The 12366-nt window shown below is 33.2% G+C and overlaps 2 protein-coding genes across 2 annotated transcripts; both read right to left on the minus strand.

Moving 5' to 3' along the window:
• Window positions 1-6133: 6133 nt before the first annotated feature.
• Window positions 6134-7399, minus strand: LOC111434912 (terpene synthase 10-like). Its single transcript, XM_023072241.1, has 4 exons — window positions 7260-7399; window positions 6854-7072; window positions 6470-6608; window positions 6134-6385 (listed from the first exon to the last, which is right to left on the minus strand). The coding sequence occupies exons 1-4, from the start codon at window positions 7397-7399 to the stop codon at window positions 6134-6136; spliced, it is 750 nt and encodes a 249-aa protein (XP_022928009.1).
• Window positions 7400-7595: 196 nt separating this feature from the next.
• LOC111434913 (myrcene synthase, chloroplastic-like) lies at window positions 7596-8501 on the minus strand. The gene is made up of 3 exons (XM_023072242.1): window positions 8343-8501; window positions 7977-8247; window positions 7596-7615 (listed from the first exon to the last, which is right to left on the minus strand). Exons 1-3 carry the CDS (start codon window positions 8499-8501, stop codon window positions 7611-7613), a joined length of 435 nt encoding a protein of 144 aa, XP_022928010.1. The 3' UTR covers window positions 7596-7610.
• Window positions 8502-12366: the final 3865 nt, after the last annotated feature.

Consider the following 12366-nt stretch of genomic DNA (forward strand, 5'->3'; position numbering starts at 1 on the left):
GGGTTTACAAAATTAAATACAACTCTGATGGTTCTGTTGAACGTTATAAAGCTCGACTAGTAGCAAAGGGGTACACTCAGGTTGAAGGTATTGATTACACAGAAACATTTTCCCCTACAGCGAAACTTACTACACTTCGTTGCTTACTCACTGTTGCTGCTGCTCGAAAATGGTTCACCCATCAGTTGGATGTTCAAAATGCCTTTCTCCATGGTAATCTAGACGAGGAAGTTTATATGTCTTTACCACCAGGTCTTCGCCGACAGGGGGAGAATACAGTATGTCGGCTCCATAAATCTCTTTATGGATTAAAACAGGCTTCTCGCAATTGGTTCTCCATATTTTCTACAACTATACAAAATGCAGGCTACACTCAGTCCAAAGCAGATTACTCTTTGTTTACTAAGAGTAAAGATACTTCTTTCACTGCAGTTCTAATCTATGTTGATGATATTCTGTTGACAGGCAATGATCTCGAAGAAATTCAATATCTCAAGACTAGTTTACACCAGAAATTTCTTATCAAAGATTTAGGAAATTTGAAATATTTTCTAGGCATTGAATTTTCTCGATCTAGAAAAGGAATTTTTATGTCTCAAAGGAAGTGTGCTCTAGACATCCTTCAAGACACAGGTCTTACAGAAGCACGTCCAGACAAATTTTCTATGGAGCAAAATCTGAAACTTTCTTTAACTGAAGGAGAGAAGTTGAATGATCCAAGTAAATACAGACGGTTGATTGGCAGATTAATATATTTGACCGTCACTAGGCCTGACATAGCTTATTCAGTTCGTATGCTTAGCCAATTTATGCATGAACCAAGAAAACCACATTGGGAGGCAGCTCTTCGAGTTCTGAGGTACATCAAAGGCACTCCTGGTCAAGGACTTCTACTGCCATCTGAAAACAATTTAAGATTACAGGCATATTGCGATTCTGACTGGGGTGGTTGTCGAACTTCCAGACGATCTATTTCTGGGTTCTGCATTTTCCTCGGAAATTCAATTATTTCTTGGAAGTCTAAAAAGCAGACTAATGTGTCCAGATCATCAGCAGAAGCCGAGTATCGAGCTATGGCAAATACTTGTTTAGAGTTAACTTGGTTAAGATACATTCTTCAAGACTTGAATGTTCCACTGTCCGAACCAGCATTATTATATTGTGATAATCAAGCAGCATTACATATAGCAGTCAATCCAGTTTTTCATGAACGTACGAAACATATTGAAATAGATTGTCATATAGTTCGAGAAAAATTACAAGCTGAATCATCAAACCGTGTTATGTTTCGACCAAAATGCAATTGGCAGATGTTTTTACTAAAGCTTTGGGAAGACAGCAATTTGACTTTTTGAAGGACAAGTTGGGTGTGATCGACATACACTCTCCAACTTGAGGGGGAGTATTAAGAGGATATTTTGCCGTGATAATTAGTTAGAATATATCTTAGATATTTAGGAAGTTGTTAGTATAGATTTGATTAACCGTATATTTTATTTATTTACCAGATTTAATTAGATATATATTTTTCTATTTTTAGGTATTAGTTGATAGTTTGTATCCTATTTAAACGTGATAAACCTGAATGAAGATCATACTTTCGATCCCAATTCTATTTCTATTTCTCATTCTTAACATTAATATTGAGCTCTGTAGAAATTAATTTTGAAGATGAAATTAAAACATTGATTTTGATGTTATCTTACTCAAGTCGTGGGAAAATTAAATATATAGGTCTTAGTAAAAGTATTCACAAACTATAAGTTGGGGATTCATCGGTCAATGCCCTTAGTGTTGATCGAAGGAAAGAAGTAAGTCGAAGGGCCCAAACATATATAGCCGGTACACAAGGGAGAAATGATAATCTTTAAACAGACAAAATGTAACACCAACAGGTACATACTAGCACTTCAATGCTATTAACTTCTTTTAAAAGTGTTTAAGATTTTATTAGAGATCTTAGAGTGATTCTCAAACCGGTGCATAAGGAAAAAAAATGCTCGGAAAACATCAAAAAAAAATTACGAAAAAATTGATTAAATTGGAAATTTTGGGTCAAAGTCAATGGGGTAAAAATATAAATTTTCTCCCATACACCACTTTGAGTGCGTCAGGGCTGACGTGTAAAGAATAGAAAAGAAGAAAATGGAAAAAGGTGAATGAAAGGGAGTTAGGGTTTTAAAAAGAAGAAGAAGAAAAAGAAGAAGAAGCATAAAAGAAACGCTCAATCCGACCCTTGAATAACTAATTTGGCCAAGGATTCCTCTACAGACGACCTACTTAGGGGATCAAGAATAAGCGGTCTGTTTGATTCCGTCAAGAAACGAGAAAGAACATGAGGTAAGTGTTCGACCCTTTTGTTTTAGAATTGCAACCTAGACCCAAGGGTTTTTGTTGATTTAAGTTCTAATATTCAACTATAATATTCTAGGGTAGGATCTTGCAAGTTTCATGTTGAAACTCGGCCAAGAAATGTGTCAAAAATTGAAATCAAGAAAGTTCTAATTTTAGTGAGAAATTAAACTTTTTCTGAAATTTGAACTCAATTATTAAGTTATGTGAGTGCCAAATAATTTTAAGAAAATTGTTTTTCGATAGGTTTGCATTTAAAATGTTAACGGATTGGAATCTTGAAAAAAAAAATACAATGCAGGACAATCGGGACGGTCACGTGGCAACTGAAGAGAGGAAAAATATGTTTTACGACCAATAAGGACACTTGTCAAGCATGCAGTGGAGAGACGTGCCCGATGTTGAGCGCAGACACGTGGTGCCTGCGAGCAAACACGACTTATATATCGATCCGCGACTATAGCTCTGCCTAGCGTGTGAGTTGTTCTCTTTTGCTGTTTTGACCTCCATTTACTGATTTTCATCCCGATTTTCATATTAACTCCATTTTTACCTAAAATAGGTTTCTCCAAGGGTTTTCCATAAATTTTGGGGACTTTTTCGGCCAGTAAATTGTACTTGGAAAGACATATGATAAACTAGTAAGTAACCATATCGAATTAGGAAGAAATACTCTACGAAGTGCTTGGTGAAGCATGTATGCTTGTAAAAATATTAACTCTAGATGGCTAGGCCTGTGCTTAGGGAGTTAACTAAATATATTGATGGAATTCTCTGACTTGATTCTTTTATGCTTCTTCATATACTTTACTACTGCTTGTACATAATATCCCATTGAGAATATGTAATTATATGCATGTTAAATGTGTACATAATATCCCATTGAGAATATGTAATTATATGCATGTTAAATGTACATCAACTCCAAAGGAATGATTGTGTGAACTTCTTTCTATAGATAATAAGTAGTAGGGTTGATTTCACTCTAGGGTTTGCATAAATAGTGATTGGTTTAAGTTTAGACAAGGGACCCTCTAGATGTTGCATTCAATCGAATCGTGAGGGACGATTAGAGAGTGAGACTCTTTAGCCCTTCACAATGATAGAGTCAGGGAGTAAGAAAGTAAGAAATTGTGAAACTGGAAACTAGAGTCCTTGCCAAAACTGCCCAATCACCCTTGAGACCTAGAAAGCCACCTCAGAACCTCGTGAGGAAGGAGAAACATCTCTTACCCAAAGTAGCTGGTATAGCGTTTGAGGAGCTTCCACTTTTCCTTCTTACTCCAATATGGTACCGTCAAGCTAGGCGTGACGTTAGCTAGGGTCATGTTACTCAGCGGTAGATCTACTACTCTACATGGTGGATCCACCTTATGGTAAAACATTAATCATGTGAGTAATCAATGGTTACCTTGTACAGAGGATCTGTTCTATGGGAGGACGTTGATCATGCAGGTAACCTGTTCGAGCTGGCTTTTACCAGGTGGTAGCATGCCCTCAATTGGGCAACTTCATGACTTATAGGATGGGTTCACCAGTTAACTTTTTCATGGACGATGAGTAGGCAAGCGCTCACCATGTTGTTCCCCATATGGTACAGGGTTATATGGGGTAGCGCCTCATCCTCAAATGCTGAATACTGCTGCAAAGGTTAGTCTTCTACCTAAGGATGCGTACAAAGACTGTTGAAACTCTAGAACCTAGAGTAAGCTTGTGATTCGCTTTTAGGATAAGGATGCGATAAGAGACCACATGTAGGTTGCTTATTGGGTATATTTATACTCACTCCTTTCTAACTTCTTTTTTAGGTCTGTGAAGTTACAAATCATGGCGTTGGGGTGCTCGAGAGTTCGAAAGTCACAGAGAAAATCTCGACCCAAGGCATCTGTCTTGATTACATGCACATAATTGATATTTAACATACACCATGTATCCTAACCCCGTTCTCCTCATTACATGAACTTGGCATATGTAAATATACATTTTGATCTTACTCTGATTTCGTTTTCATTGCTCGTAAAATTTCAAACTCCAGCAAAAAACTTTATAACTTATTTTATGTTACCTGTTCTTTGATTTTTATGCATTACATAGTTTGTTGAGTCACTCTTCTTCTTTCAATGCCTCAAAATATAAAGTGTGACACAAAATGTAACAGGTTAGAATTGTAAAGATAAGAGAACTTTTGGACATATTATACTAAATCGAAGAAGCAGAATCACACCTCTAGAGTTCACCATGATTTTTTATATTCCACAGAAGATATTGAGGATGTTATGGTGGTATCATGTGGCACAAAATTTAGAGTCTTATATACCACTACCTTGTGTATAAACGTAGCTACTATTATTGAGAGTGCTTCAAGTTCAAGTTTATGGTACAATAAACTTGGACATATAAACGTTAAAACAATGAAAATACTGGCTGCGAAAGAAGTTATAGAAAGCTTTAAATTTATTGATATGAGTCTTTGTGAGAGCTACGTTATGGACAAGAAGAATCGAATTAGCTTCACAACGGTTGCCAAAGAACTAAAGAAAGTACGGTTGGAAATGGTACATACAAACGTATGAGGACCATCTCCTATTTTATCACTTGGTTGATCTAAGTTCTACGTCACCCTCATTGATGATTTCAACCAGAAGGTATGAGTTTATTTTTTGAAACACAAGTCAGATGTGTTTGTAAAGTTGAAAATCAGATTGGGTTGAAGATCAAATTCTTGACGCTTGATAATGTTGGAGAGTACAACATGTCATAATTTAAAGCATATTGTCCGGTTGAGAGAATTCGATTAATGAGGACAATTTCAGATAATTAGAATAACAATGACCGTTCCTAACATGCATGGTTTTTAAATAGTAGTTTCATAGGTGACTTTTCATTTTGGTACCGAATATTATGTTAAGGCTTTGTTTTTTACAATATTTTTATTTTTATTTCTTGTTTAAATTAATGGCATAAGTTTGATGGCTTCATTTGAGATTTTTCATTATAGATTTTTTTTTTCATATATTATCAAAGGCGTGCATGTAGCAAAATCTCTAATCTAGGTAAGAAAATTAGAGGCGTTACAAGCTACATTCTGTACCTTCATGAACCAAGTTTTTCATAAATACCTAGACAAGTTTTTTTGTAGTGTATCTCGACAATATCATTGTATGTATACAGTACCACGATTGACGAATAGAAAGCACACTTATACCTAGTATTTGAAAAACTAAGGCATAACCAGTTGTACATTAAAAGAAAAAAGAAATGTGTTCCCACACTAAACTGTATCAACTTCTTGGATCGTCATCAAATGGGTTGCATGGAAATAGGTTGAATAAGTAGAGACATTACAATATCGTTTATTTTTTGGTGCTCAGCGCCATGTCCATCTCCATGTTGATATATGCATTGAGCCATTCTACCAAGATTTTTAGCTATCTCGATGAACACACGAGGAAAGAATGAATTCTCGACAACAACCGTATTCAACTTTTTCCACGTCTCATCAATCAAATGTTTTATATGTTCACGAGCACTATTCTCTGAAGCTCCCGTATCATTCATATAACATTGTATTGATTTTGGAACATCGCCTCTCTCTAATTCAATCCGAATAAAATGTCCATCCCAAAATCATGTTAGTAAATAAATGTTCCAAAATGTTAAATTAAATAATCTATATGGAATTTAATTAACTCAAAGATACACTTATCTACTCTTATACATAGGTTTTAATTGTTTTAATAAAAAAAATGTTTGCTTGTAATGATGATACAAGATTTATTGTTCATACCGTTGATGTTCCAAGATCATCAGCAAGTCGCGCAATTATGGAAGAACAACGAATTATATCAATATGTTTTTCCAAGCTCTCCATGTCTTGGATCATTGGAGATGTCTCGGAAGCATATACATGAATTAATAGAAGTGGTCCTCCTATTGAAATCCATGCATTGTCTAGATACTCTTCTAATGTTGGTTTATAACCGGTGTGATACCACCTAGCCTCCAAGATATAAGATTTGCATAAATCTACCCACTGTAAAATTCAATTTCCTTTTCAGGAAGTAAATTACATGATAATTTTTAAAGTTAAAAGAGTCGATTATAATCAAATTCTTACCGTTTTCTTAAGGTATTGGATCACATTAATTCCTTTGTCTCTCAACAATTCAAAAGCCATCTCATTTACAGAATTGTGGAGACCAAGAAAACATATTTTCATATAATCAGGTAGCTGGTCGAGTGCATCAACATTCCACCTAAAATTATAATTTAGGAGAGGGTTAAATATTTATATATTTCCCAATTAAAATCGGTATTTTATTTATATTTTAATAAATATTTTATTTAATTGTTTAAATTTTAACAACTAATTTATTATTAAAGTTTAAGTTATTCCTTTCGTGAGAACAAAAAAAAAATATTTTCTAAAGTTTTCTTTAAAGTGATCAATTAAAGAAATTAATAATTTGGTAAAAGAAATATATATTTATAGATTGCTAACCTTTCTACCGCTTCCGTAAAAAGCTCAAGTTCATCTAATGTGCCATATACATCATAAAGGTCATCTATTGCCGTTATTAATACACCAATTTTTGTGGCCGTTCTTCTAAAATATGAGAGCTCAGGTTCAAATCCCATACCCATGGTCCAAAAGAAACATTCCATCCATCTATCCCTTGCAAAGCTCAACTTTTCGCTAAATCTAGTGCTCCTCCACCACCTAATTTGTATGTTTAGTCAGCAAAAGAGTGTTAATGTAATATACAACCATCAATCCAATATTCTTTTTCTTATTAAAAATAAATTTTGTAAGTAAGTTTGTGATTCAAAACAAAGTTTTGATGAGAAAAAAAAAATACCACGTACCATTATTTTCAATACTTCAAATATGTTTATCATAATCATACCTGGATGCATATTTAAGATCTTCTTGGTGGATGGATTGCACTCGATTGAAATCTAATTTAGCAATTTCAAGAAGAATAGGGTTCATATCCACTTTTCTCTCGTAGATATCAATGAACCATCTTGCATCCAATCTTGACATTCGCCAATGTATGGGAAACTCCAACGCATGTCTAATAATGGATGCTTCATATTCATCCTTGCACGATCTCATGTATTTTTCCAAATAGTTGATTGTAAAATATTTTGCTGTCGCTAAAATGTTCTCACCTTCTATACATAAGAATGAAGCTTCATACAATGATAACATTCCATTTAAATCTCGGTAAAGTCTTGTACTAAAGTTCATGGCCTCATCCTTAAAATTATTGAAAACATCTGTCATTATAATAAAAAAAAAGTTGTTAAATTAATAAGTATGCATTATCTGACGCAACAGGACAAAAGTATTAAGCTTTCATATTGACATTTTCACATATTTGTAGATTTGACCTTCACTATTCCATTATACCATATTAACATTAATGAAATAATTTAAAAACAAATAGAATAAATTGAAGTGAAATAAAATCGTATTCATTTAAAATAAAATAAAATCAAATTCATTTATAAAATGTAAGAAATATATATTACCTGATGATACTTTTACCGTGATAAAGATCAAAAAAGAAAGAAAGGAGAAGAAAGAAAAAAAGGACAAAAAAAAAAAAAATCTATACCTTCTGAAACATTGAATCCATGTTGTCTTAAAAGTCTGAATTTAAGTGATGTTGCATACAGATTATTCTTTTCTAAATCATCACTTTCATTGCTCTTCTCGTATGTTCTTTGCAACACGTTTTTAATCTCATTCTCAAAATGGTATGAGATTCCAAGTCGTTGTAAAGTATCAATTAACTCGAGTTGCTTTAGAGGATCGTCTATTATTTGGTTCATAAGCTCACCAACCTCTTCCTTTAGCTGATTGAAGCGTTTTACATATATTTCTTCCTGGACACAACAAACAAGTAATTTCTCACTCTTTATAACCTTTAATGTAAATAAACAAAGAAAACAACTAATTTAAGGATTTCTATCATTCATACCTTAAATTGGCTGCTTAATGATTCAATGTACTCATGTTTCCAAATAGAAGGCTTGTAATTTCCAGACCGTCGTACAATGGTTTGATTTGATACTCTTGCAACGCTACTTACTTTATCTGTAGGACAGATAAATGAAAAGCGTGTGATGGAATGATTCATCATAAAACGAGTGTGAAATTGGCGATGAAGGGAAATGAAGACTGTTGGTTGATTTAATTCTGAGGAGAGGTAGCTTAATATATATAGATGATCCAAACCTGGCTTTATTCTCTAATATTATTATTTTTTTAATATATTAAATTTGTAAATGTTTTAAGAAAATATCCTGCTGACCAAATAGATTTGAAGCCAACTCATTGCTTGTCCTCACATCTCATTCAAAATGTTCTCAATAAGAATGAGGCTTCATACAATAATAACATTCAATTTAAATTCCGATAAAGTCTTGCGCTAAAGTTCTTCGTCTCATCCTTGCAGTTATGGAAAATCTCTGTCATTATAATATAAAATATTGTTAAATTAATAAATTTGCATTGCCTTAACGAACATGATAAGAGTATTAACAATACTTAATTTTTCAGAGAATTAATGTTGATATCTTTATTCTTATAATAAAAAAAAATATATGTGGAGAAAAAAGTTAATACCTTGGGAAACAATTAATCCATATTGTCTTAGAAGCCTAAATTCAAGTGATGTTGCATACACGTTATTTTTTTTCCAATCATCACATTCATAGCTCTTCTCATATGTTATTTTCAACACATCCTTAATCTCATTTTCCGTTGTAAAGTATCAATGAGTTGGAGTCGCTTTAGAGGATCATCTTTTATTTTGTTCATAAGTACACCGAGCTCTTCATTTAGCTCATTGAAGCGTTCTACACATATTTCTCCCTGAACAAAACAAACAAGTAATTGCTAACTCTTTATAACATTTAATGTAAATAAACAAAGAAAACAACTAATTTAAAGATTTTTATCCTTCGTACTCTAAATTTACTGTTTAATAATTGAATGTATTCATGTTTCCAAATACGAGGCTTAAAATTTCCAGACCTTCGTATAATGTTTGATTTGATACTTTTGCATCACTCTTTACTTTAGCAGTAGGACAGATAATAGAAGAGTTTGGATCAAAATAAACTTGTTTGATGGAAGGGTTAATCGTAAAAGGGGCGAAGAAGTTTTTCTTCTCACCTTGAAGTTATGGAAAACCTTTGTCATGTTCATATAAACCGTTGTTAAATTAATGAATACGCATCATCACATATTCGTACATTTGACATCTTCCGAATTGTTATTAATGTTGATTTATATTATTTTATTATCAATTTACTTATTAAATGAGTTTAGTTACACACTTTAATTTTCATAAAAAGTTAATTAATACGTATGGGAGGTGAATTTGTTGTTGGAATCGTCATTTTGCGTTTATTTGAGTGTTTCAAATTTTTAAATTTGGCCAATTTTGTAAGATGTTTGAAAAATTGGGTGCCGTCATTTCAAGCCAACCCATTGCTTGTCCACCATACATAGCTTATCGTCTCCTCCTTCACCTACAAAATATGCTTCTACAAGAGTGACTCAAGTTAAAATATTTTGAAACTATTTGGATTAATTAAGAGACTAATTAAGAGAGTTAATTAAGAGAGTTAGGTGCATTAATTCATTTTATCGGTTCTATCACCAACCATGTCTTTCAAATTATCCACCACACAATTTTTCAATCATAGATCAAGCATATTTAACTTGGTTTTCTTTCTTCACAGAGAACCTTAGCGATTATCACGCTCATAACTTTGAAACACAAAGTAAGTGCCTACTGTTAAGGATGGTAAGATTGAGTTAAAAGACAATCAAAAACAAATTTTTTATGTAGCAATCAGTTGGGATATGAAGCTTGATGCTGATGCGTAGAAATATATATGGTAGATATTTCGTAAAGATCTTGTAAGGACATATATGGTAGATAGTTGTAAAGATTTGGTTGGATCTATTTCTTTAATCTATATTAAGTAAATTGAAACACGGTATATATACCCATTAGGTATTGCTTCCAAAATGTATTTTTCTTCTAAAACCTTTAGTCAATATTTCTCGTATTTTCTATCTCCTGTTTTTTGTGTTTATCTTGATCGAGTGTGTGCGTTGTTGAGAGATCCTAATAACTGGTATCAGAGCGAGGCAAAATTCACCACGATTTGTGAAGATGAAAATTTCAAAGATTGGAATTGAAAAGTTTGATGGACACGATTTCAGATTCTGGAAAATGCAAATTAAAGATTGTTTGTACCAGAAAGGTCTTCATGAACCCCTGTTGGGGGAAAAGTCGAATACTATGACTATGGAGCAGTGGAAACTCAAGGATCGTCAGACCTTAGGGTGGATCCATTGACGCTGTCCAGAAACGTGGCGTTCAATATTATCAAGGAGAAGACAACGTCAGATTTGTTGAAGGCGTTGTCGAATATGTACGAAAAACCGTTGGCTATGAACAAGGTGTATTTGATGCGGAGATTGTTCAATCTACAAATGTCTGAAGGTGGATCTGTTTCTAATCATATAAACGAATTCAATATGATTGTAAGTTAACTAAGTTCAGTAGAAATTAATTCCGAAAATGAAATTAAAGCATTGATTTTGATGTCATCTTTACCCGAGTCGTGGGATACTGTTGTTGCCGCAATCAGCAGTTCACGAAGATCTAATAAACTTAAGTTCGATGAAATTTGAGATGTAGTTCTCAGCGAAAGTATTCGCAAACAAAAAATTAGTGATTCATCAGGCAATGCTCTCATTGTTGATTGAACCTTAACTTTAGAATAAGAAGTACGTGCTAATTATCACCACCACCTAAGTTCCCTGTTAATTTATATTATTATTATTGTATAATCAATTTACTTATTAAATGAGTTTAGTTACGCACTTTAATTTTCCTAAAAAGTTAGATTAATACGTATGGGAGCTGAATTTGTTGTTGGAATCCTCATTTTTCGTTTATTTGAAGGGTGTTTCAAATTTTTAAATTTTGCCAATTTTTTAAAATGTTTGGAAAATTGGCTGCCGTCATTTCAAGCCACCTCATTGCTTGTCCACCATACATAGCTTATCCTCTCCTCCGTTCACATAGAAAATATGCCTCGAGAAGAGTCATGGTTAATCTATCTGTTTCAAAACAATGTCGTGGACTTATATGTTTATAACAAAATCGTTAATACAATTACCGTGGAAAAATAAACCACATGAAACTTAGACAATAAAGAAAAATTGAAACAATACCTTATCTAATTTAAGGGCGACAAATAACATGAATGCTTCTACCCTAGCTCCATTCGAATGGTCATAACCACGACATTGTCATCTATGCAAATGTGTATTGTCTTCACCTGAAAAGTAAAAGTATCACATGGCTTGAGTATTTTAAGAAATACTCGGTAAGTGACCCCATTACTGGGGTTAGGAAATGTATACACATACAATTGTATTAGGGACCTATCATGAAATATCATTTCAAACGCTCAATCTTGTTTAGAAGCTGTAAGAACAAGTTTGAAGGAAAATAATTAACAATTGATCTCAATTGGGAAGAAATATGAGACTAGGAGAACCAAACACTGATAGGAGCTCGACTCAACACAATTCTTACTCCATATGAATGCCCCAACTTCAGACTTTATAGGGAAAACTTAAACTGACATTGAAACCTCCATAATCATCATGATTTTGAGAAAAAGTTTCTAGATTATCCATCAGAGATATCATCTCTGATCTGTGAGCTACTAACTTCCAATTTGAATTCTAGTCGTTGGATGTGGTGAGTTGTATGTTCTCTATAACATACAAAATTATTTTGTGAAGATTCAAAGGTTGGATTTGAAGATTCTAGGGATTTTCGAATGACTTTCCACTATTGCAGATTTGATTTTATAATCCAAGGCATTTTTGTAATTATCATGAACTTTGGATACATTGTTAATTTGCGATTTTTCGAATATATTATTATTCTTTTTCTCAAAAAAATC

This window comes from Cucurbita moschata, unplaced genomic scaffold (assembly GCF_002738365.1).
Source record: "Cucurbita moschata cultivar Rifu unplaced genomic scaffold, Cmos_1.0 Cmo_Scf00047, whole genome shotgun sequence".
Lineage (NCBI taxonomy): Eukaryota > Viridiplantae > Streptophyta > Magnoliopsida > Cucurbitales > Cucurbitaceae > Cucurbita > Cucurbita moschata.